The sequence below is a fragment of the Sphaeramia orbicularis genome, chromosome 5 (genome assembly GCF_902148855.1).
Source record: "Sphaeramia orbicularis chromosome 5, fSphaOr1.1, whole genome shotgun sequence".
Classification (NCBI taxonomy): domain Eukaryota; kingdom Metazoa; phylum Chordata; class Actinopteri; order Kurtiformes; family Apogonidae; genus Sphaeramia; species Sphaeramia orbicularis.
In genome coordinates this window covers 19648844-19675869 of record NC_043961.1, presented here as the reverse complement: position 1 = coordinate 19675869, position 27026 = coordinate 19648844, and the positions used below count along the sequence as shown (strand labels likewise).

Sequence of the window (27026 nt, the reverse complement as noted above, 5' to 3'; positions counted from 1 at the left end):
GTTTTGTTTAGTTTAGTTTAGTTTAGTTTAGTCATAAGATAAAAGAAACACACAGAAAAAGAAAATCTGCCTTTACTTGATAGCAAAATGACCAATTATGGATGAAAAGGAGCAGAATGAAGAACAATCTTATATTTTTCTTCCTCTTTAACCAAATACTTGTGTGTTTATAGTCATAATTTTACAAAGAATTGTGGAATCAAATCTCTTTATAGAGTATCTACCATCACTTACTGCTGCAGTTTTAGTCACTATTCACATCACTCAAGACATCACTACATTCAATACCATCTCCAGATCATCAAAATAATTTCCTGTTTCATAATTTATAAGATGAAACCTTCAGTTTGTGAAACAAACATGTCATGTATGTTTCTCAATGTTTTTGCCACACACTTCCACATAAGAAAACTTGATGGCATAACAAGTCACACATTTGACAAATTTCAACTTTTCAGTGCTTTGTCATTATTAGTTAAAAGAATATAATAAAGTAAACATTCTATACAAATATTATAATATTACTACAAATACCACTAATAAAAAACATTATCGTCGTGTAAAAAGGCCACATTTCACAGACAGGAATAATCTTATGTTAAGTGTAAATAGAACAGAACAGAGTAGTTTAAAGATTTTCTGTTGTTTTTTTTTTTTATTTTTTTTTATTTATTTATTCAGGAAGAGTACAACATACAAAGAGAAATTCAGTATCTCTTTTTTCAGAGAATCCAGGTTCAAGCTGCAGCAACTAACAGTTTCACATAAAAAATGCACATATAAAATAAATTATGGACATACACTAAACTAAACTAAACTAAACTAAACTAAAAATAAAATAAAATAAAATGTTTAAACTATTATAATCACATGATTTAGTGACATAAGATCATTCTTGCCTGTGAAATATGATCTTTTTATTTAATAATGATGTTTTTTTATTAGTAGTATTTGTATGCTTATGGTTTGGTTATTATAATCTTTGTACAGAATGGTTTATCCAGATGAGAATATGTGTGACTTAATGTATTATAGTGATATTATATTAAACCTAAACATCTGTGTGTCTTATAAATATGTATTACTCTGTTGTTTATGTCCCCTAAATTTAACCATCAATGTCATGGGAAACTTTAACCCCAGTTCAACCCTAGTGGAGACATTTCCAAAAGGTGGGAGGGGTGTAGTAGGAGGTCTCAGGGTGGGTGTGGGTGTGGGTGGGGGGCAGGTTAGAATGCTACCTCCCTCATCCTGCCCCGTTTTGGAGAAAGCCTCCCTCCCACCCCACGGTCCCGTTTAGAGGCAGGCGGTGGGTGTGCGCACAGTGAGCATCAGTGTCCGCACGTCCACAGCGCGAGACAGCCAGTGCGCTCCATCAGACTGACGCCCACGATGAGGGGCTGCTCCTCCAGCCGAACCAAGAACACACAGAACCAGGACCGAGCGGGTAAGAGACGGCGGTTCGGGTCCAAGGCCATGCATTTTGTTACTGTTATTATTATTATTGTTGTTGTTATAGTGGAAAGGAGGGGGTGGCGGCTCGAGCTGCCTCCAGAGACGTAAACAAGACTCGGTGCGCTGACGCTGCCACCGAGACCTTTCCCCTACATAACAACAACAGGAGAATGTCTGCTTTTCACACACACCACTTCCATCCTAACAGCTGCAGATGCTTTCATACACACAGGATGGACTGTTCTTTAAACAGATGTGGAGATTTTTAATAAAACATCCCCTGCGTTTCGATCATTCCTCCCCTCTCTCCTCTTTCCTCTCCTCCTTCCTCTATCTTAATCCTTCTTTCTATTATCTTTATTTTTACGCATCTTCCATACTACGATCTTCCCTGTCATGCATCTGCAGATGTGGATGGTGTGTGTTTTTGCAGTCTGCATGTTGTGTTTGTGGTCGCTGTGCTCCTGCAGCCTCTGTTGCTGCTCATTGCTGTCCTATAAAACACATTGTGATGCTTTATGGGCCAAAGCCTTGTCCTCTTATGGTCAATCTCAGGGTAGAGTTGCATATTATCACAGGAAAAGGCGGTTTGAAACCACTACAGTTCAGGCTAAAGACTGTTAGCTGCAACAATCAGTGCAAGAGGAGGAGGAGGAGGAGCTCAGACCTGTTTCCTGTTCATGTTGTACAGTTGCATATACAAATGAAAGCTATCCTCCTCACAACCAAAGATATATTTAGTATCTGCTAGACTTGCATATAGGCTACTGTATCCAAATATATAACCATAATCTACTGTTTTATTTGGATTTTTTCCCTATCTTTCAGCCTTCCTCCCTTTAGAAATTTGACAATGTGTCCTCAGCAGGAGTTAGTGTGCCATTTATTTGTGGGCCTGATAACCCTGACACATATTATAGTCTACTAGCAGTCAGGGAATTTGAGAGACAAGGAGCTATTTAATTAGACAACCTTCATCTCACCATATTTAGGTCGCATGCCCTGTTGCTCCACTACCAAGACCGTCTCACAAGCTTAATATATCTGTACATCATCACGTTGTTCACGAAGAACACATAAACAGATGATTAGATAAGCTTTGTAAACTCAGCCACTTATTTTTAGGTTTACCTGTTCAGTCTAATTTAGTTCTATTCACAGGGAGTTTTAATGTAGAGGTGGCTGATTTTTGTGATAGTTTCCGAGGCGACATGTTTCTGACACAGTGAGTGTTGATATAAAAACATTAGAACTATCATAAACACAGGATTTGCTCCATTGCTGTGGAGTTAGATTACATTACAGGTGTTCATATACTCTGGTCTGGGTCACATTTGCAGAGAGAGTAATGCTGCCATCTAATGGACGGCATCAAACACAAGCACAGATAAGTCCAAAAAGGCAAAAAAAAAAAAAGACTTTCTGTTTGCTGTTATCGTTCCATGACCTTGATGGAAAGCATCATGAGGTCAATAAAAGATGGAAAAGAGAACTCAAAAGGACAAGAAAAGGAAAAGAGAGAGAATCCAAGAGAACTCACATTAGGCAGATTGTTACATGGGTCGGTTGTGGAAAAACTACAATATGCTAGAGATGAACTAGATTAATCTATACTAAAAGAAAATGACAACTCAGTGAAAAACAGTACATTTCTATAATTGCAATAGAGATAAATAATTGAATGTAGGCAGCCTTAGCCTTTTGTCCACTGATATTTGTTGATTGGATCCCAATTTCAGTATAAAATAGATTACATCTTGATTGAGTTTTTCCCTGAGCTGTTGTAGGAAGAACCTGAAGAGTAAGAAACACTTTCAGGAAACATTTATTGGGACAAGCTCATGATTACTGTGATCGTTTAATACAAGAGATAGGAAAATCTAGTTCTGAATGCACTCTGTACCATGTTATATAGACCCACTCAGTTTTACAGAAAATATAGCAACTAACGCAATAGTCCTAGAGGAGACAGAAACAGATAATTTAAGCAAAATATGTCTATGAACCTGGGGTTGTAGACATCTTGTCTGCAGACCCAGAGTGAGGACAGAGTACAAGGCAAAGTGTGCAGACAGCAGCACCATGACTACAGCCTGACCTCAGAACAAAGACATGGAGAAAACCACAGGTTAAGGTAGAATTTATCTACGATATCTATCAAAGATAAGCATAAAGGTCTGAATTATATCTACAAATCTTCTGCACACACTATAATCAGAAACATGTCTGCACACTATGATCAGTTGAAAGTGTACATGTTGTTGTCATGGGATGCAATGAGGAGGATCAGAGTCCATTGGTTTGTTTGTGGAAACCTTTAATTGAAGCTTTAAGGTCAGATGGTAGAATAAAACATCAAGATCTGTCAATGAGTAGCTCCATGAAAAGCCTGCTTACAGTCACTGTCATGCATACATGTGGCAAACTTTTACAACTCTAGAGGACAAAGGGTTAAAAACAGAGGGGGCTTGGCGTCTATAATACTGGTCTACAATTTTTTTTTTTTTTTTTTTTTTTTTTTGTGGAAATTATCTGCTTCAGAGATTGAATGTGAGAATGAGATTAAATGACCAAAGAGCTGGTTTGCTGATGTTTTCCAGGTATATGATAAAGTGTTATTACACATATATATTGGTTTATGAACATTTATACAATAGATTCATAAATGTTCCACTGGATAGAACCTGTAAAGAGAATGTATTATCATGTGCAGACAGTGTTTTGACGTAGATCTGGCAGCTCTGAAATTAATATTTCTTTAGAGTTAAGCCCATTCTCTCGTTAATTCTCGAACATTTTGATCCAAGACTGTATCTGTGAAACTTCAGCCGACCAGCATTTAGGACTGGATTTTTCTTTATCAGTGACTCACACGTGGTAAAATTTCACTACTTTTGTTCTGGAGGCTTTTTACTTCTAGACCAGTGTAATGAGTGAGGGTCATATAGCGGGTCATTCAGAGGTCACCCAGGTATTATTTATGTCATAACATTGTCTACCTACATTTATAACATGTATAGCCTGTTTTACACGTTGTCCTAAAACCTCAGTGAGTAGTCTGACAGCAAATAAGACTTCTACCCCCTTCTCTGGACTCTGTTTTCGGCAGGTAGAGGTTAAACCCCCAGAACTACACAGCCAACCAAAAACACCTTCTGATCTAAAACTTTTGAACCATTAATCCTATCAATACATCAAAAATACTTCAGGTAAAATGCAGTTTCTCAGCTTTTTAGCAGCATCAAATGTTTCTATTTGGACGTTCAGAGGTAACGTCAACATGGAAACACTGCCACTTTGTGCAACATTGACTCACCAGTGGAAGCCATATTGTTTGATAAACGAGAGTGGTTGTAGACGCTTGTTTTTATGTTCAGTTCATGATATATTTTGCTGAATAAGTCACTTTTTCTTCTGTTTTTTCTGTTCTGATATACTGACCCTTGAATATACACCAAGCTTTTGTGAACATCTACATGATCAGTAAAATAAATATTGGAAAGTGCCTGATTTTCACGGAAAAATGTAAAATCCTGAGGCTATTATTATATTAAATGCTGATAAATCACTCAGAAAAGGATAAATGTAGGCATAAATTTATTTGGAGGTTGTTGCAAAAATAATTGTAGGTCTTTAAGGGTGACAGCTGTGATCGATGGTTGTTCAGATTCAGTCCGATGTGATTTTACTGTTCGACACAGAAGCTTAGAAAAGTCCCTTCGCTTTCCCACAGTGGAATGAAATGTCTGAAACTTAGTCTGTTAATTTGGACTGAGAAGAAAAGCTGCAGAAGGAGGTTGTGTATTTTCAGATTCTGGTCATTTTTTCTCAGGTTTCAGCTCCTGTATCTTCCATTGAAACAGAGTATAAATGATGAAACCTCCTCCGCAGCATATCTCAAAGTCAGCCATTATTCAAAGCCACAGAGGTTGAAGTCTATTCTATAAATCCTTCAAATTTGAGGCTGTTTTTCATTTTAATCTTGCACTTCAGGTCTTTTGACACTTAGAGAGCAGAGGACTCACTGGGCTCTGAATTCTACTTATTTAACTACTAATCATTTTTATTCAGCTCCTCCTGGCAGACTCTCATATTGTCAAACCATTTTTCTCAGCGAAATACGCAAAGATGGCCAGGGGTCACATTTTAAGCAACTGTTAAAGCAAACCACTGTGTTTATACAAGAGAGTGGTGAAAGAGGTTTCTTAATAGATGCAGCAGGAGAGAGGAGTTCATGTCAGCCCAGCAAAATCTGTACCAAGTCAAAGAGAGCTGAGAGGAGGTGCATGCTGCATGTGGTGTACACAGTCTTTGTCCTTATTTAATGTCAGGATACTGGCATGTTGTCTGGGAAATGTAAAAAGTAAACAGTAAACAAAGATGCTTCTGTATTTGTTTCTTATTCCTATTTATATATGACTGGTTAGACTTCGTTGCATGGCTCAAAACCTCAAAATCAACGCCTATATTTGTGTTTCTGAAAATGTAAACAAACATCCTGCATAACATGCTCCACAACTGTTGTATATTTGTGGCCAATGTTGTGATACGTTGCTGCCTACGTGTGGTTAAAGATAAAATAAACAAAAAATACAATAACCAGATGCAGTAAATACTATAAATGGAGACAAATTAACTTTAATATATTTTAGATTAAGATCCTTTATTGTCAGTCATTGTATACAGTACATGCACCAGACACTAAAGTTTAACTTCTGCTTTTAACCCATCACTAGAACATGCAGGAACACACCACACATTGCAGACTAGGAGCAGCAGGCTTGCCATGGCAGGAGCTAAGTGCCTTGCTCAAGGGCACATCAGCCAACAATTTTTTTCTGCCAGTCCGTGGAATTACACTGGCGACCCTTCGGTCACAAGCCAACTCTAAAGCCCTCTAGGCCACGTCTGCCTTAACATACAGGGGTTGGACAAAATAATGGAAACACCTTAAAAAATCAACAAAATATAATTTAATATGGTGTAGGTCCGCCTTTTGCGGCAATTACAGCCTCAATTCTCCGAGGTATTGATTCATACAACTTGTGAATTGTTTCCAAAGGAATTTTAAGCCATTCTTCAGTTAGAATACCCTCCAACTCTTTTAGAGACGATGGCGGTGGAAATCGACGTCTTACTTGAATCTCTAAAACTGACCATAAATGGTCAATAATGTTGAGGTCTGGGGACTGTGCCAGCCATACGAGATGCTCAACTTCATTAGAATGTTCCTCATGCCATTCTTAACAATTCTAGCTGTATGGATTGGGGCATTATCATCTTGAGGTGAAGGTGTTTACATTATTTTGTCCAACCCCTGTATTGCCTGGTGAAATATATTTTACCCATTTTTTGTTGCATATTAAACACTCAGTGGGAAAAAAATGTAATGTCACAGTCTAATTATAATGTTGATTCAGCAATTGTAGCCTGTTAATTTTCCTGCTATATAGCTCACATTATTCCTTCAGCAAAGAGTAACATGAATAACTTCAAGAACATATACATGCTGGAGCTGAGACTGAGGTATAACAAATGAAAATGCAGTGAAGGTAAGGTGACCTAGTGTCCCATTTCATAATAATCGTCCCTCATTTTGAGACTGTGTCCCACATAGTCCCATAGAGTTCAAGTAGATTAATGTTAGGTTTCAGTCTGCGTGTATCATACACTTTTAACCAAATTTTCAGAAAATTGTCCAAAGAAAATGTGACTCAGTGTGTGTTTCTGTCCAGTACTGTTCTGTAAATATTGAGGTTCATTCATGGAAATGAGAAACAATAAATACATATTATTTTAACCATCTACTTATGCCTGAAACAATTATATTCAAACTCATTTTTACTCAAGTTTTCTTCCAGCTTGGATTTTTACATATGCTAATTGAGTAGAAACATAAAAACAAACAGAAATGCACATTTTCACATCAGACCATAATTGACATTACCTTCTTTTATGCTGATTTATTCTTGTGCACATAAGGCCTAGCACAGTCTCACCTGATTTTCACCTGATATTGGCAGCATTTTTTTTTTATTTATTTCACAGTACTTTGAGCATGAGCTGTAACACAATGTCCTCGATCCAAAGGTTGTGATCAGCTGCTTATTTACTGAACAATTTGAGATCTTGATCTGAGATCTGAGATCTAACAGCAGATAAATTAGAAAAACAGGCATGTTTTTCCTAACAAGACTTTTTTTTTTTATTGTGTAACAGTTTTCTCTGGGTCCTTCTTTGTTATCCATGGCTATGTTCATATTAGATGCAAAACTGGCTCAAATCTTATTTTCTTTATACTCATATTTGACACTGCTGATTTATTTTTTCAAGAAAGTGTAAACAGCACAAATCATATGGAATTTTATCATCCATTCTGATCTGGGCCAATTCCACATTAGACCTTTGTTTGTACAATCAGAATACAATTCTTGCAACTTTTACATTACTTTAAATCTGCACTGGATAAAGTAGTAGCAAGCATATAGGCAAATGCAGTAAAAGCACTCAAATAAATCCATGGTAGCTCAATATAATAGTCCGATATAATGGTACAATACTGACTTTTGTACTGAATAATGAATAACCTACTGATTATACACATATTTTACCAATGTTACTATTTTCAGTATTTATTAGTACTTTTACTGTACTTTTATTGTGTAAATCACACTTAGTTCTCAAATTTGATTGATTGAGTGATTTGATTGGTTTTCCCCTGTAAGTCGCTTTGGAAAAAAGCATCTACCAAATGCATAAACATAAACATAAACATATGACATTTCAGGTTGTATGTGGCTGTTCATGTTATTCCCCTTAAAAAAAAAAAAAAATCAAAGTCAGCTTTTTTGTCAGTTTTTGCCATATGTCCATCGCATACAGAAAACTGAAATTACAAGACTCTAAGGCTAGTTGTAAATGTAAACATTTTCATGTAATTTTACACTTTTTTACACTAAAACAAACAGAAAAAAATGGAGTGGTCATTATTTATAAGTCATGTTATTATTTTACAGGTCTGACCCCCTTGAGATCAAATTGGGTTGTATGTGGGCTCTGAACTTAAATAATTTTACACCCTTGATTGTTAATATCTTCAGTGTAATTTTTGCATTTCACTAATTCATCCCACGGGCCGGATTTAGACCGTTTGGTGGGTCGGTTTTGGGCCGTATGTTTGACACCACTGCACTACTGTACATGTATTTTGTTGAAGTGGGTGAGCAGTGCGCATGTAATTACGGTTTTCCTGAAAAGTCGCTGCGTCTTGCGTTGCGTCATTACGTCGCTCTCGGATGTGGCCAGACTGAGCACGTGACAGTGGCACGGTCAGAAAGGTACAGCGCGCGGATCGCTCCATCTCTCCATCCCATGCTAAGGCTCGCGGATGAAACACCGGTCACCTTCAGAACAGCATCACGGGAAAAGGGCCCGTGCTCCCGGCGAGGGTCCCTCCACCTCATCGGCTGAAGGAATGGAGGACAAAGCGTCGTCGAATCCGCGGGAACTGACCCAGAACCCTTTGAAGAAGATATGGATGCCGTGTAAAAACGGTCTCCCCGAAAAACACATTTCTCAAAGAAAGGGTGCGTATGGCGACGTGGCGACACAGCGGATTAGCATGACAGTTAGCGTTTGTATGCAAAGCCTCTCCTCCCAAACCGGTTTAGCTAAGAATTCGCCTTCATTTTCCGTGTTTTGTTGTCCGTGGTTCGCACTCCTACCGTCCTCCTCATGAATGTTTCAGTGTGTTTTTATGTGTTAGCTAATGTACGGACAGGGCACGGAGTTCAGATGTCTTGCTGCTGCTGCTGTTGTTGTTGTTGCTACAGCCATCTGGTTCCACTGTTGTTATGTAAGGATTCACATGATGTTTAACGAAAAAAACAAAAAAACAAGGCTGCTCGCACTGAAGAGAAAGGACTGGTACCGGGGATGTCCGTCTGCCAAGTCGAGCACCGGCTATTTGTAAACAGGAATTGTGTCCCTGCAGTCATGTGAGAGAATAGCATTTTATTACTCTGCGGATTGATGAATATTGTCGCTCATTAGTGTCTGAATGGGGAAGGAATTGTGAATGAATAGACCATGAAAGGATAATAAATGAATTAGGCTGCCATAAATTGGTCTATTTTTGAGGAATGTTGCACATACATGCCAAATTTTATTCAGAGCTCAGAGTAAAAACACTACCTTCTCCTCAAATGTTAAGAAAATAATGATAAAGATGTGTTGAGATTTGAGACTGTTGGCAAGGAAAAAACAGAGATTACTGAGCATTGTGAAACATGCACACATACTGCTAAGTAGCTTTTAATTTTCCACTTTTTACCTCATTTCTTTGTCAATCAGTCCAAAATATCTACATACCAGCATGTCCACAGATCCTTAATTGTCCCCAAAAATTCAGAATTAATCCCTAAATCTGGCACTCAAAGGTCTTAAAATCTTGCAAAAGCAACAAATGATATTGGTGTTTTTGCTTTGGAAATTTGGAATTTGTCAAATGTGTAGGTACTGTTGAGCATTTTATCCTAAGAAAGATCAAAATCAGTGTAGCTGTCATCAGTCATTCATGGGTGGAGGGGTTGAGGTATGAGCTTCATCAGCTTGACCATCACTAGGAGAAACATTATTCGTGGAGAAATGGAAATGTAACATTAGCTTTATTTGAAACATGATTAAGACTGGTTCAAGGCAATATCTGTTAAGTCTGTTGTACTGTTATCTATGTGAATGTAAAGGATTACGTTTGACTAAAATGTCTTAAAAAGTCATACATTTGCCTTCCTGCAGATACCCTGGCATACATACATTTTGTGATGGTATAGTTGTTCATGCTGATATTGTGATTTATTTTACAAGTCTAGTGTTAGAAAAACATTCACTAGATGCTGTGATTAGACTGCCTTCCTCTCTTGTTCTTTTTTCTGTCAATAGATGATAATTCTCTGTCAGTGAAACATCTCGCTCTCTGACCCATTTATCTGCGTTAGTGTGGAAACTTATTCTCTCCAGATGTCTTCAGTTAAACTCTTTCACAATCAAATGTCTCCATGGCCTCTGTTCCTCACTGACAACATTTTCACAGTGGTTTGTCTGTCTTCAAGGCAGATAATGCTGGATTACAAATACACATTGATAAAGACAATCTTGTGTTGATATTTAATTTATATCGGTTATGGAATATTACAGAACATTTAAAGTGATGGAGGCATTTTGAGTTTTTCACCTGTGATCAGCACACGACTAAAGCACTCACTCTCTGTTTGCCTCCTCTGCTTCCATTTCAGTATGTATGACCAACTGTCCCACCCTGATTGTGACTGTGGGCCTTCCTGCCAGGGGGAAGACCTATATCTCCAAGAAGCTAACCCGTTATCTCAACTGGATTGGGGTACCCACCAGAGGTAGGATTTGACTGGTGATGTTGAGTAGAGTCTAAACATGTCATTAAAGAAAATCCACAGAATGAAATGTAATAAAGATTTTGCATGACTATGTCTTTTCTTCAGAGTTCAATGTTGGCCAGTATAGGAGGGAATTTGTGAAGATCTACAAGTCATTTGAGTTCTTTCGTCCGGACAATGAAGAAGGCTTAAAGATCAGGCGGTAAGAGTTGTGATTAGCTGCCGTACTGTCTTTACAATTAATTTTTCCACCAAACTTGATATGTATTCATGACTGAGGTTTTCTGTGGATTCAACAGACAGTGTGCATCAGCTGCACTGAACGATGTGCGACAGTACCTCACAGAAGGTGGACAAGTTGCTGTGAGTTGGATGTTAAACTAATGTCCTATTAGTTCAAGATATAGATCAAATACAGTATTGATGATTTCTTCTTTTAATCTGTTTCTTTCAGGTTTTTGATGCAACAAACACCACCAGGGAAAGAAGAGAAACCATCATCCAGTTTGCAGAACAAAATGGCTTTAAGGTAACTTGTCTAGTCACCGTCCTGGATAGATGCTGTGTTAATGTATAGTCACATTGAGCTGCAGCCTCCTTCTCTTTTCTCAGGTGTTCTTTGTAGAATCTGTGTGTGAAGACCCTGACGTCATACAGGAGAACATAGTGGTAAGAGGTTTCAGACATTATCTGTCTTTTTTTTTTAGAGGAAAATTACACTCTATTATTGATGTCCTTGAATCTGTTGTTGTTTTTTTGTGTAGCAAGTGAAGTTGGGGAGCCCAGATTACACTAACTGTAACACAGAGGAGGCAGTGGAAGACTTCATGAAGAGGATCAAATGTTATGAAAACTCATATGAAACCCTGGATGAAGTTCTGGACAGGTGAGGTGGAAATGGAGACAAGAGCATGAAGTATAGGAAACACTTTTCTGACAGCAGTTGTGTGATCTGAAAAAAAATCTCAATTCCAGATATAATCATATGAATATTTGTACATATCAGTCAATACACAAAAGTATCTTTATTATGTCCCAATATTTGATGATTTTTAACATTTTATTCAGAGACTGTTTGCAAGTATTCATGTCAACAAAATATGTCTGTATAAAATTTAACAATGCAAACAGAAAGCTATTTTTGAGTGTTTTTGCAATGAAAATAAATACAGCCCTAAAATGTTGATGCGGTTGAAAATCATAAATAAACAGAAGGCCTAACATGCGTAGTGGTCTAAAATTAACAAATGTACTAAATGTGGACAAAGGACACTTTGAATTTGACTTTGAACTATAGCAGAAAAATAAGTCTCACCATACAAATACACAAAATATGAAATGCCGCCGTATCCACTTGGTGTTTTGGCCATAACTAGGACAGATTTGGTTGGATTTCTTATCCCTTGATAACCAGCATAGGGGACCCCTAGTAGAAGAACCCTGTTGATTTCAGCTTCTCTATGAGTATTATAAGTCATCCAAATGTGGGCGCTTTAGTTGAAAATCAGTTTTTTTAGACATAAATCAAGCAATAATGGGCCATTTGAGATAAAATTTGGTTCATATTGATGGTCTTCCAAATGTCCATTTTCTGTCTACCATCCAGAGTTCATATGGTGGCATTTTTATTCACAAGGTGGAGTTTTGTGGAGACAAGTTTGTTCTCTGACCTATAGATAGATAGATACATAGATAGCTCAAATTGAGTTCATATCGACTGTCTAACAATTATCATGGATAGATTTATATATAGCAGAGGATTTGGGGGATTTCGGTGAAATACCCTTGCTGTCGGCCCCTGACGCTGTAAGCCTCGTTAAACACTGTCTGCATCTGTTTAAACACTATCTGCATCTGTTTAACAAAGAATATCACATAGTACCACTCAGATGACAAGAAATACTGTTTCAAAGACTGACTTTTGACATGAAGAAATAAATAATAGAAGATAATATGAAACAATAGATGTTTTTCTGTCTCCACACAATATCAGTCATCATATTGCATGACTATAAACATCAGTTGTTTAGATTGGTCCACTGTGTTTGTATTTACAAAAAATAATATTTACTGACCATTTGTCTTAACATGAAAATGCTTCATAATGCAGGCTTTGTTTAATGCATTGGGAAAAACTGTAACATCTTATGGCTCTGTATTGTGACTGGGTTCATTCTGGTTTCTATTAAAACATGTGTATTACCAAAGGCAGTGATTATGTTTGATTTCTGAATCTAAAACAGTCAAATAAATATCATTATTGTATTCCCAGTGTGAAACAAGAGGCTTGATGCATGTCTTCTGCTCTTCTCTCAGAGATCTGTCCTACATTAAAATCATGGACGTGGGTCAGCGTTTCCTGGTAAACCGCGTGTTGGACCACATCCAGAGCCGGATTGTCTACTACCTCATGAACATACACATCACGCCTCGCTCCATCTACCTGTGTCGCCATGGCGAGAGTGAGCTCAATGTCAAGGGTTGCATCGGAGGAGACTCCGGCCTCACACCTCGGGGCAAAGATGTAAAACCGACCCTCCAGTGCATGACTTCAAACACAGCTTTTACTCTGTTCAGTTTTGACAAGACAAACCCTCTTTCTCTGTTTCCACTGATTTCTTCTCGGCAGTTTGCAAAGAAGCTGAGCCAGTTCATCCAGGCACAGGGCATCAGCGACCTGAAGGTGTGGACCAGCCAGATGAAGAGGACTATTCAGACGGCCGAGGCCCTCAGTGTACCGTATGAGCAGTGGAAGGTCCTGAATGAAATTGATGCAGTGAGTATTAGGCTTCATTCTGCTCAGCTGCACAGTCTGCCTTCAGTCTTCATAGAGTTTAATGGGTGTGATTTAATTTCAGGGTGTGTGTGAAGAGATGATGTATGAGGAGATTCAAGATCACTATCCTGTGGAGTTTGCTCTGAGGGACCAGGATAAATACCGCTATCGCTACCCTAAAGGAGAGGTGAGTGGCTACAGTTTGCTTTTGTTGTAATGGATCAGAGTCACATGACTGCCATTCTACTCTTATGTCACGCTCAGTGTGGAAAGTTTCTATTGTCAAAGGGCTAATCCTCCTAATGATATCATGTCACTGTTTCCTCATCACCTACTGAAAAGACATTTGATAGTGAAAATGTGAAAGGTTGTACAACAGTGTACACTATCAGCCAACCACTTTCTTGCCATCATTACCCTCGTTACCGTTGAGTGTTGCATAATAGGAAAGGAAGAAGAAATTCACAAACTATTAAATGCTGTGTGAAAGTCTTGGGAAAAGACAGCACAACAGTTGCACAGACTATTCAGAGTTAATTCATTCCTTTCATTGTTTTATGTACCATTACAAAACTAGTACGCACTTGAATACTTATGATGTCTAAAGGTAAAATATGTTGGTTTATCTTGATATATGGCCCACTTTTCCTCTTTATTTTTCACTATTTATTGTTTTTTTTAGTCACTGGTCAACAATTTTAGATTCTCTGCCTTTTATACCAGTGTAACACAGCCAACATTATCTTATTGGATAATCCTTGACCTTCTGAGCATAACATCACAGGAAGATGCCCACTGTGAGTATAAAGTCTGTGGTATCTATTCCGAAAGGCCAAGAATTAATTTGTGCTCATAAATTAGAAACCTTTCAATCAGTTTTTGATAATACTCTTTTTTATTGATCTGATAACTTTGTGTAGACCTTTTTGTTTTATTAATAAAAGGGGAAAAAAGAGCCTGTTATTTCTATCTTAATGTACTTATTTGGCATTAAGTTGTCCATATGTTTCAGTAATACCTGTGTTGAAATAAGTTGTCTCATCAAATGTCCGTCTGTTCAAAATGACTTCTTTTACCTTTTCAAGATTTTATAAGCCCTGTAACACATTATGTATAGATTTATGAACTAGGTTGCAGTTGTTTAGCATCTTAAAAGTGGATTCTAAGGGAAAAAAATCTGAAAACAATAGTCTGTGGGGTCCCTTTAATGGTCATCCAGTGTGTTTTTTGGATGTTAACATGGAGGCAGCATACTTGTGAGTTGGCAGTTGATATTACCCAACCCAGACTGTGTCTCCACTGGGAATAGCACTCTTCTATCAGCCACTCTTTCTAAACCACACACGTAACCACAAACACAATTAAATGGTCTCCAGATGGCAACTGGTCACTTAAACTCCACTAATGAGTCTTAGTGCAGACAAACTGATTTGGCTGGACACCGCATCCTGGGAAACAAAGACTTTAGCCTGTGTGTTTGTTGCCAAAAATGTGTATTCAGGTGGTTTGTTGTGGGACTAGATGCCTGCCAGCCTGTTCTCACCTTTAGTCCATCCCATTACCTTCCCATTAATTTCACACTGGAAGATGGATGTGGGCATTAAGTGGCTGCTCAGTCAGACGGTGCTGATGTAAGGCTTTGGGGAATCTTGTTAGAGCCTTTAGTTGAGGCGGCCTGTATGGATTTTCCCTCATGCTATAATGTCAATCTGTTGAGGATTAGTGAAATGGTGTAAATGTGTGTTCTTGAAATATCTCTAGTAGAAAAATGAGATGGATAAAGCTTTGATGCAGATTCTCAGTTGAAATAATTGCATTTTAACACCGATCCCTGTCTGATTTTACATTTTTATGTTGGTTTATGATGGGTTTTTTTTCTTTTAGTCCTATGAGGATCTGGTGCAGCGGTTAGAGCCTGTCATCATGGAGTTGGAGAGGCAGGAGAACGTGCTGGTCATCTGTCACCAGGCTGTCATGCGCTGCCTGTTGGCCTACTTCCTGGACAAGACAGCAGGTCAGTTCATACACGGATACATATCTGAGGAAGGGGTTTTATGGGAAAGATGAAAACACGGTGGTGCAGTGGATAGTACTTGTGGTCGTTGGACCTTTCTGTGTGGAGTTTGCATGTTCTCTCCGTGTCTGCATGGATTCTCTCTGGGTCCTCCGGCTTCCTCCCATCATCCAAAGACATGCACTGATGGGTTAATAGGTTAATCTAAATTGCCCATAGGTGTAGATGTGAGAGTGATTGGTTGTTTGCCTCTGTATGTCAGCCCTGCGATGAACTGGCGACATTGCCCATAAGTAGCTGAGATAGGTTCCAGCGACCCTTGTGAGGATAAAGCGGGTTCAGATAATGAATGAATGAATGAAGCTGCCTTTCTAACCCTGTTATTATTGATTCATCAACCTGGTAAACTGTACAACAGTAGCCACTTTTACACAGCACTTCTGCTCTGGGAATATTTCACCTTTATTCCTGAACGTCTGTGTAAATGAAATGGTGGGATCATTTGGTCCCACCTCTGTCACGGGTCTGTAACGCCTCTGTAGGTAGTAATAGAGCCCTGATAAAGGTGTAACAACCAAGGTGTGATGTTTTGATGATGTATGCATGTGCGACCCCACGCCAGGGGGGATTTGAAAATGAGCGCGGGCCATTTACAGTTAACAAATATATCAACGCCACCAGAAAGATGTCAAACTGGGAAAACGCAGAGATCCGCCAGCTATTGCCACTTAAGGCAGAGGACTCTGTCCATGCTAACATTTGTGGAACAGTGAAAGACAGGCCGACTCTGGAGAGGTTAGTAACACCGCTATGCTTGGGATATTTCTGATGCGCAGGTTATACATCACGCTATGTGCTGTGCTGCGTCACAGCCCCTTTGATTCCAGAACGCAGGTCTGCTGTGTAGAAGTCCAGCCTGATACTCCTTTGGCTTTGCAGTGTATGTAAACTTTATGAAGCACAACAGGGCTTTGTTTATGAGAAAAGTTAAGAGTTAGGTTTGTTAATCATCATGACCATGGCAGACATCAAGGCCTTCTAATTGTTTTACAACTTTATTAACAGAGGAAAAAAATGTACAAACAGATCACATTACATTTATGTTTATGTGTTTATGTTTATGCATTTGGCAGACGCTTTTTTCCAAAGCGACTTACAGGGGAAAACCAATTAAATCACTCATCACATTTACTACCAGTGGCGGCTGCTCGTCTTTCAGAGAGGAGTAGCTCAATGTCAGCTTACATCAAAAAAATTGTCAAGTTACTTAAACATAAATTCGGCCCTCCGTTCCTTTTTGAGAAAATGGTAAGTGACCTTATTGTACCAAGTAGGCGTCTTTTCCAGGGACTGACCAGTGTCCTCTCAATGGCCAGCAGAGCTAGGCTGCTAAGACTAACCTTGGCCCATTGTGTTGTGGGTGTAGCCTTTTTAAAGAAGAGGAGCTACTATCTACACCTGATGTAGCTCGAACAAGAAATGATTAAATTATGTAACTGAAACAAGAAAACATTGAAATTATGTTAAATTGAAACAAGGAAGTACAATGAGCGTGTTTTATTTACAGTGCAAGAAATGAACTAGTAATTTCGTAGTGGTATCTCTCTTGATTTCACAAGCAGAATGCGCGGCGGTATTAAACTGAACTCTGTCAGGTGAGGGAGAATATCTCAAAATAGGTATCAGTCAAACAGGATTCAGCCTTTCGACTGATCCTCCAATCAGCACGTGGAAGCTCAGCGTCCAGCCCAGCCGAGGTCTGCCCACAGCTCCATTCACCCCCAGAGACACTGAGTGTTCGGGGGGCGGGACAACATTGTGGCATTTATCCAATTACCGTCCAGTTTTGAGGCAATGAAAAAAACTGTTCCACTCAGTCCCATTGAAGTGCATGGACGCTGAGAGTCTACAGGCAAATGCATTGACCATAGATCGTATAAGAAAACAGCGCAACGGGAATGTATGAGAAGTGAACAACATCGAGTCCGTTGATTTGTGATAAAGCTAATTGTGAACAAACTTGTCTTTGAGATGAACGTGTTCTAACACATTTGTAGTCAATGAAATCTCAACACAACTGTAGATATTTGACCATTTAATTTTCGTAATTTTAGGGGAAGCTGAGCTTCCCTTGCAGCCTTTGAGAAATCGCCTCTGTTTACTACGGAGTTCTTACAAAGTCAATACAACAAAAATGACTCCTAGAAAAAAACATTTCTAGAGAGAATTTGACATTTCATGGGTGGGAATCTATCAAAGTCAGCATCTAGTGGCCATTAATGGTATTACACCTAAAGGTTCCTACATTGGCTTCAATTTCATTCTGTTTTTGGTCTCTCTTATCAGTGATAATGACCTTTATCACAGTGTCAGTATTAAGTGAACATTACACATTAACAGTACATGTCAATGTTTTCCTCTCCTCATACAGGATGCAGTTTTCTTCCTGTTCTAAATAACATAATGCAGAAAATGTGCACACACTGTAACATACTTTCCCACTGTAGCCCCCAGATAGATACTGGCTGACTGACCTGATTTTTCCTGTTGAAGACCAGGCCACTGTAGTAGAAATGTCAGATTAAAATAACCAAATTACTCTGATTCTTTTTTTAATCCTCTTTAGTTTTTCCCATAAAATGGGTAGAAATGCAATGAAAGAATATGTTATTTCTTTCTTAATAACGATAACAGAATGATTTGGTTCACAGTAATATTAGAGTGTCTGTACAGGTGTGGAGTTTGTTTTCATGAACTCTTTGTGTTTCCACAGAGGAGCTGCCATACCTGAAGTGCCCCCTGCACACTGTGCTGAAGCTAACGCCAGTGGCCTACGGTAGGAACGCTGTACTCTCATATTAGTGCAATTTGAAAATACTGTATTTGATCTTGTTGAATTCTGTGCATTGTCAGTTATTGTCACTAATAAACCATCCTCTGCAGGCTGTAAAGTGGAGTCCATCAGCCTAAATGTGGACGCAGTCAACACACATCGAGAAAGACCAGAGGTGGGTATAAGAACACATAGATTATGTCAGATTTAAGTGAGAAAAAGAGGTGGATTTCATTTAAGGTAGGCATTTGTGGTGGATATACTGTTACACATAGGTTACCAGAACTATACTTCAATAAACTGTAATTTAACACCCTGTAAATAAACATGCGGTTCAGTGTAGCTTGTGCTTTGTCTGACTGTGTTTGACCCTGTGCAGCGCTGATAACAGTGATATTAAAAGCAAATGTATGCACTTGTTTCTGATACCGGACATGAAACCCCTGTGTGCACCGGTTACACTTCTTTCTTTCCTTGCTAAGATTCCCTAACAACACCAGACATAAATCGCTGAAATTATTTGCTATTTCAACATTTCTCCAGTGAGTCGTTGGCGCTGTGTCTGCAGTGGATTTCATGTGTTTTGATCCCTCCCCCTGTTGTGTGTGTTTTTATTTTTATCAAACAGAACGTACAAGTATCTCGGATGTCAGAGGAGGCTTTGCTAACAGTTCCAGCTCATCAATGAGGCAGTGTCACCCCCCCCCTCCCAACCCCCTCTCCCCTCCCCTTTACCCTCACTATGCACACTTTACCCTCAACAAGCACAATGTACCTGCCAAAATGAGCAACTGTTGTCTTCACATTAATTTCACTGATTTATGCTTCACTGTGTTTCCTTCTTATATTTTAAGACATGATGATGGTGGTAATTGACTGGAATCCAGTTACTACTCTTTGATTATTAATCCTTTGACACTGATCTTGTGTCGTGCACGTTCTCATTCAGACTGAATGGAAGCCACTGCGGGTTTATTAAATTGATCTCAACTGTGAAGCAATGAAACTCCACCTTTTCTGTTGAAGCAGTGATTGTGTGTTTTATTTTCTAATCTATTTTATCTGTTGAACTGATTTACGTCTTAATTTTTAGTATTTTATTACATTATATTTGTGTTCATAGTTAGGATAATACTGTAGTCTAGCAGCAGTGCACAACAAAAGAAACCTGGATGTGCGTTTTCTGCAATTTGCACATAAAAATTAACTGTTTATGTTTTTTTTAAGTGTACTTTCCTTCTAGTTTGTCTTTAGGATGTCTACAAATAAATTTAGATAACACTGTCTTCATGAACACCATAGAACTAGAGAAACACTTGTATTTTTTTGTTTAACTATGTGAAGGTTCTTTTAATCATCAGTGGTCAGAATGAAAATAAGGAAGGTACTTTTCTGTTACTGTTTCTAATAAACTCCACTCAACCAGTGCTGCTGCATTTCATGAATCCTCGTTGCGTCTTTTTTTTTTTTTTTTTTTTTCCCCTTTCACAAAACAGCAGGAATCAATAACACTCTTCCTTTAGGGTAAACTGAACACAAATCTCAGTTAGTCTGTAACTGATTTCTACTACACGAATTCAGATGAGGCTCGTCGTTTCCTTTTCTACCGCTATTATCTACAGATCAAATGTGCAGTGTAGTGCCCTTCCTGTTTGGAATACTTCTCCTCCATTCATTCATATGCAAAAGCTCCACTGTGGTGCAAGAAAGTACTTCCATTCATCAGCCTGAACAGAACATGTACTGTGTCGCACACATTTCCTTCAGACCAGAGTTAGAATGTTAAGTAAATGTACGGCTATTACTCAAAACAGTTACATGGGGATTAAAAGTGCAAAGTCATTGCTGGGGAATAAAAGATTTCCAAGGGTGTTTGTGGTGTGTATGATGAAAAAGAGGCTGTACAAACATTATGAAAACACGCATGAATGAATAAGAGACGTGCAGCTTCATGTGTCGGACACTTAAAGCAGCAGGAAATAAATGGAGAGTATATCTTGGTGTCTGAAACAGAGTATCAACCAGATGAATAGGCACTGATGCAAATAGAACACCACCGTTCATTCACATGGGTCCTGACACTGATGCGTTCCTCTTTCCAGAATGTGAACGTCCATCGTACGACAGAAGACGCCCTGCAGACTGTCCCTGCTCACCTCTGACAGGCCGCCGTCGCCTGGTCGCACTGAAGTTACACCACTGGTTCAGGTGTTTGTCCATTTATCTCCACTCTGTATCACCTCCACACAGTCTGGGTTTTTGTGCCTCCTCCTCCTCCACCACCATCATCACCTCCGTTCCAAATCTCTGCTTCCTACTGTTCGTCTTTAAGGGATTGAAGTTGTGGTCCTGATTATTTATATATATATTAACTGTTGTCTTGCACAGAGGAATCGAGGTCACAGTAGATTCCTCATGATTTCAGTGTGTTCACATTGTGCAACAGTAAAATTAACAGATGTTACTGTAATATATTTTTAAGTCAAATGAATCATGTAGTTTTCATCAAATGATGTGACTGCTGTTACTGTATTGTGCAATTATCCTTTTGTGGTGTCTTCATTAATAATGTGCAATTTGAAGGTTGAAAACCTACTTGGTAATAATACTATGAAGCTTATTTAACTAAATGTGATGATTCAATCAATGCCTGCGCCATTATCAGGTTTTCTACACTAAAAACAATTTTCTACTCATGGATGAAATGGAAACCTGGCTTTCTTTATTTGTGTGGTGTGCAGCGAACTGATCATCTCTCAGATGTATTAAAAATGTGGACCCTACACTCAGATATTCAGAGAAATTCCAATCTATCTTTAGTATTTTTTAGTAAGGAAGACAAATCTGGGTGTACCAAATGTTGAAATGCAATCTCAGCTCAAAGCTGTTGGTGTTAATATGGGCCGTGACTTCAAAATGTAAGTCCCCACACAACTGAAATATAATAAAGATGTGTTATTTTTATACACCAGCCTGTCATCTCTATTGTGTTTAATTACCTGTGTGATATGATAGAGGACACAGAATAACATCATACAGGAAACTGTTGAATTATGTAAAATCATCTCAAGTTTTGGCTTTTCTTTTATAGGAATGTAAACTTCTCACACTTCTGACTTGTAATAAATTATGAAAATTGGGGTTTTAGGTCAAACATCCCAGTCAAACACAAGTCATTATGTGACTTTTTTTTAGCTGCAAAATTACATTAATTCTAGTAGTTTTTCAATTTTTCCTGATGAAAAAATTGACTGTTAATCCAGTTCCAAGCTGAAATATTAAACGTTTTCTTCATAGCAGAGCTTGACCCCAGACCTCATTAGAGGTTTCACTTATCTGTCACCTTTTTCCACCCCTGATGAGTTTACATTCTTGTATTCTCTCTGGTAAAAATGAACAAAATGGGAACGTAAACAGGTCAGATTAACCCATAAGGACCCAGTGTGACATTTGTGTCGGTTCCCAGATATATTTTCTCTATATTTAACCGTACTTAAGTGAATTCACCTTCTGTATTTGTGTTTTTTCAGTGAAAATTGCCTGTTTCCCTATATTTATTGTATTGATCATGTAGATGTCCATAAAAGCTTAGATTACAGTTGGGGGTTATTGCATCAAAAACTAAGAAAACTGAAGCAAAAGGGACTTTTTCAGTTCAACCTTATTAACTGAGCATAAACCCAGTGTGTCCATCCACTGTCATTGATCCAACTCCATGGGTTTTACTCGTGAATCAGTGTTGTAGAAGATGATGGTGTTTCCATGGTAACTACGGAGCCTCTGAACATCCAAATGGGTCATATCTGATGACCATAAAAGATGACAAACTGCATTTTACAGCAGCAGTTATTTACATGGATTAGTGGATCAACAGGGATTAAACAGTTTAGATCAGTAAAGGATTTGGTAGGTGGTTGATGTTTGGGTCTTTATGTGTTAAGATGAATAGAAATGTTAAGAATTATTGTGGGTTTGTAGTCTAAAAAGCTGTGATGGCTGTTTGTTGTCATTATTTGACAAAAACACTTAATGTTTGCTGGATTTTTATCTTATTACAAAATTTAGAAAATATCATTTTAGGTATTAGAAATGAAAATGGAAATAACCAATAAAAATACCCTAGGTAACTTCAGTCTGTTTAAATACTTAAAGTTTATGAACATTCACAGAAATGATATCATCAGCCCTTGTACATTTATGGAAATATTTTAAAACTATAAAAATGTGTGGGATCCCTGTGAGAGGAAGTGCAAGATGAGTGACGAGTTAAGAGGTTACATGACTAAAACTGTAAATCTGTCCTTTTTATACCTTCATAAACCTGAAACTTCCTCTTCTACCTCCCAGGGAGGCTGATTAGTCCAACTGAAGTGAAAAAAAAAAAAACCCTGTCGACATTATTATTTCAGCTGCTGAGCTACAGAATCAGCCTCATGTAGGAGGTTTGTGTGCAATTATGCTAAATGAAGTGATTTTTTTTTTCAGTATTTAATGATTTTCTACCACTTTCCTCTTATTGGACACCAGCTGTGAACAAATACTGTAGTGAAAAAAAGCTTCAGTCTGAAGGTATTACTTCCCTTTCCTCACAGCTGAAAAAACACAGTAGCGGTGCCTAAACTGAGCTGTGGCCAAAGTGCTGACTGAACTTCCTCATCCATTTATAGTCTTACAGTTTATAGCACATATGCAACAATGAGTGAAAATGATGACAGCTTTAAATCAAAAGGTATAAACAGGTGAGTTTTATTATCTTTCAGTATTTTCTGACATGGGTTTTGGTGGCTTCATAGCAGACAGTTCATTTTCTGTGTGACTCAATGGCACACAGACTACTTTCTGGGTTTCCTGAACAGTTTTAAAGATAAATTTGGAACGAGACAACGGTGACAGAACACACAGACTCACGTACACAAAATACAAAAAACCTGGCCATTTTCATTTTGCAGCAACACATTCTCAGCGGCCCCTGTATTCATGGCTATCAACTCGATTAATACTTTAAGGACCCGCCTTTGTTTGGGGATTTGTTCTAAGTGGCAGAAAAATGAAACGGGTAAATATTTCATTATATACAGTCATTGATATTCATGAGTACAGGGAAATGCTCCAGACGGGTGCAAACGGTGACATCGCCAGATTGGTCGATTCCCTCTCGTCTCATCTCCTCTCTGATTGGCTGTTTTCCTCCTATAGTTCTCCACTCTTGTGCTAATTTGGCCCTTGAGCGTCCCGCCGGCTTGTTTGGGACCATCGGTCAACACTGTCATCAGAACTGTGGACAAGAGAGAATTGTTACGCAATTTAAGAAAAAAAGTCACTAACAAAAATGGAGAATACACCCGCGTAACAACATTCTGTATAGAGGACGCATTTCTTACATTCTTAAGGAATTCCTCAGCAACGATACGGGCCCTGGCGTTGACGGACAGTTTCATCTCGCTGATCTCCTTGTCGATTTCCTCCATGAAGTGGATGACGAAGTCCACCAGCTTGTGTTTGTACATCTGCTCCGTGTGGAAGTTGGTAATCAAGAAGCTAATGTCATAACCCTGAATTAAAGCGCAAGACAGGAAATAAAAGAGAGAGTCAGACTCTGTCAAAAAGCACAAAGAAAAAGGCAGATTGGAATTATTGTGATTGTTCTGTTTATTTCAGAACAGTTGCAGCTGAAGTTTCTTCAACATTTGTGACCACAATGACCATGAGTTCTTGTGCAATAACTGGACATGTGCATACCATCTTACATTGCTACTTTTTAAAATTTAAATACGTTGTAATTTGTGTGAGGATCAGGCAGGTTCAGATAATGAATGAATGAATATAAATTGTGTATTTTCATGCCTTTAATAGGGCTGAATTCCTTCCATATGTAGTTTAAGAACACTCTCTTTGCATGTTTATTCTTCCCGTCATGCTGTACAGTATTTTTAATCTGAGGCTGAACGATGAATTAAAATAGCAATATGACCAAGTGCAATGTTCATACAGCAGCTCTGTTACAACAAAAGCGTTATGACGAGACAGATGTCCCAGCCTACAAATAAGTCTCCCAATGTAAAATTAAACATGTTTGTGTGACAGTGAAAATGAAATGTGAACATGATCATGTCTGCTAAAACCACATTTCAACCACAATGTTTATAAAAATAACTCCAATATCATTTTTTTTTTTTTTTACGTATCATTCAGTGCTATTTTAAACCTTCCTTTAACCCACGTTCCATATTATGTACTCCCCATCATTGTGTCTTTTACCTCCACAGGTTTCCTCCTCAGAATGAAAAAGTTTTCTGCTCTCATCATCATGAAACGCATGAACTTGTGGCAAAGGATCTTCTCAATCTCATCAGCCTGTAGTCGACAATAACATACATTTTATTTAGTAATGCATATTCAGTTGCAAAAGCACATTAGGGCAGCACATAATTATGAAACTCATTTTAAATCACCTGTTTGACGGCAATGCTGACTCGGACAGAGTTGATGGACCCCTCAATGAGAACTTTCTCCTTGTCATTACGGCTGATCACCACAGGCTGAAGTAAAAGCTCCTTACTGCTTCTGTAATACATCCGTTACAGACACAAATTCAGTACAAGCACACATAAAGCCTCACATATTATGGTGCTAATTTATGGCTTTGGAAATAATTAATAGTCCATGAGGGCTATTGAGGTTCCCTGTGTCTGATGTGCTGCCTGGGCGCCAGCGTTTTGAGGAAGATATCAGTGCATGGGTGAGGCATGTTCTTCAATACAAAAAGTACAGAATTTCACATCATTTTGGATGTTTATCATTATTATTATTATTACATCAGCATATACAAATGTGGAAAAGCTGCAACAGATAAAAATAAATAATATCCAAATAGTTTTAAACAAAACTCGCTAAAGAAGGACTAATCTGTGACTATTAGATTCTTTTAATGCCACATTGATTTTACATTTATTTGACTTAGGCTGTGCCCAAAGTGGCTTGAGTGGCTCCTCTAAGCCATTCAACAGCAGGAAAACCCTTGATCACATCAGCTTTTCTGTTTTCTGATTCTTAACATTATTCTTAATTCATGTTTGTTATTATGAATTATTTTTGGTAATCAGTAATTCATACACAGTCTATTTCCTTTACAAACTGAACATTTCATATGTATCTTGTCATATTTTTGCCTCACACTTGCACACACACACTGTTATCTTTGTGGTTTGTGGTTCAATAATGCTCCCAAAACAGGAGTTTAAATGTGCACTTTATTACTGTGTTACAGCACCTGCAAACAGGCAGCAGCAAGTCCCCAAGACCCAAGTTAACAGCACTGCCCATGCTTGTGTCATTTTTTTTTTTTTTTTTTTTGAACCACTAGATTTTCTTTTACAAGTTTGCACAAGTCTGTACAGGTGTGACTGCATTTGCAAATAGCCTGAAAGCACCAAAACCAGAAAGAAAGAGGGCGGGGGCATACCTGACTTCCACCTCTGGCTTGTTGTGACGCTCCACCACCTGAGAGGAGAAGTTCTCCAGGCAGAGGGCTGCCTGCAGGGTGGCCCTCACGGCGTTTAGGTAGGGGCGTAAAGTCGCTGTCTGTGGAAGAATTGAAAAAAATCAGTGTCTGGGTGGATCACACTACAGAGGAGATCTCAGGGGGTGATGCACTTGCTGTTTAGAAATGGGGACATGTGCAAAGTGAACCTCCCCTGCCAGAGAGAGACGACGCAAACAGCAGGGTCAGACTATGAGATAATGTTGGATTATCACCAAAAAGATCTGTGAGCAGGGAAGCACCTCCCTAACAAAACAACATCACTTTAATATTTAATACTGAGCTACTATTGCCCATTTAATGAAGAAACTATTATGACAGTCTGCATCAAATTAACAGCTGAAGTATATTATAAAACATAAGGCATAGATTAATGGTGTGATGCGTTCAGGTGACCGAGATTCACGTAGTGGTTCATATTACTTTATGTAGATACATTACTGTGTCTGCACGAAAGGTATTCACATCTTTTCTGCCGTCTAATAGAAGAAGTTTACGATAGGTTTTACGGTCAAAAAGGCAGGAAAAAATTGACCAAGAGGAAAAGACAGCTCAGCTCAATCTCACTTCAGTGTCTGCAAACCCTGTCAAGGATGCCCGTCCGCACAACGAGCCACAAACTCCTACAGACACAAACGCAGCGCTAGCTAAATAATCTCTGTCTGAATGTATCGGCAGCTAGCATGGATATATAGCTAAATATAAGAAATAAAGACACATTTAGTGGTGCTCTTACCATTTTGTGCCGTAGAAGACGGAAGTTCTACTGCCACGCCTGGGACTCCTCTTCCGTAAATCCTACATCGTCGGGTAAAGACGGGGTGTCTTCGGTTTTGTGTTTCACACTTCGATATGAGGAAGTGGCTAGCCTAAAAGCAGCTGTCCAACTAGATTAACTCCGCCCGTGTGGAGCGTATGGTACTCAAAACAAACGCAACATTTGAGTCGCTCAACTGTTCCCTGAATTGGAGACACATTACTTTCTTTTATGGGTGATT

At 38.6% G+C, this 27026-nt stretch overlaps 2 protein-coding genes across 5 annotated transcripts; one reads left to right on the top strand and one right to left on the bottom strand.

Annotated features, from left to right (window-relative positions):
* The first annotated feature begins 1242 nt into the window (after positions 1 to 1242).
* Positions 1243 to 21459, top strand: pfkfb4a (6-phosphofructo-2-kinase/fructose-2,6-biphosphatase 4a). 4 transcript variants are annotated; one of them, XM_030134604.1, is made up of 14 exons: positions 1243 to 1447; positions 10749 to 10865; positions 10971 to 11067; positions 11165 to 11228; positions 11320 to 11394; positions 11478 to 11534; positions 11630 to 11751; positions 13182 to 13389; positions 13495 to 13641; positions 13724 to 13828; positions 15526 to 15655; positions 18429 to 18491; positions 18599 to 18663; positions 20591 to 21459. In XM_030134604.1, exons 1-14 carry the CDS (start codon positions 1393 to 1395, stop codon positions 20648 to 20650), a joined length of 1365 nt encoding a protein of 454 aa, XP_029990464.1. In that variant the 5' UTR covers positions 1243 to 1392; the 3' UTR covers positions 20651 to 21459. The 4 variants fall into 4 exon arrangements, with proteins under 4 accessions (XP_029990464.1, XP_029990465.1, XP_029990461.1 ...); XM_030134605.1 differs by lacking the exon at positions 20591 to 21459 and adding an exon at positions 19117 to 19933; XM_030134601.1 differs by lacking the exons at positions 1243 to 1447; positions 20591 to 21459 and adding exons at positions 8775 to 9041; positions 19117 to 19933.
* Positions 21460 to 23213: 1754 nt separating this feature from the next.
* Positions 23214 to 26896, bottom strand: arpc4l (actin related protein 2/3 complex, subunit 4, like). Its single transcript, XM_030135278.1, has 6 exons — positions 26765 to 26896; positions 25951 to 26069; positions 24941 to 25052; positions 24747 to 24842; positions 23870 to 24040; positions 23214 to 23763 (listed from the first exon to the last, which is right to left on the bottom strand). The coding sequence occupies exons 1-6, from the start codon at positions 26765 to 26767 to the stop codon at positions 23758 to 23760; spliced, it is 507 nt and encodes a 168-aa protein (XP_029991138.1). The 5' UTR covers positions 26768 to 26896; the 3' UTR covers positions 23214 to 23757.
* Positions 26897 to 27026: the final 130 nt, after the last annotated feature.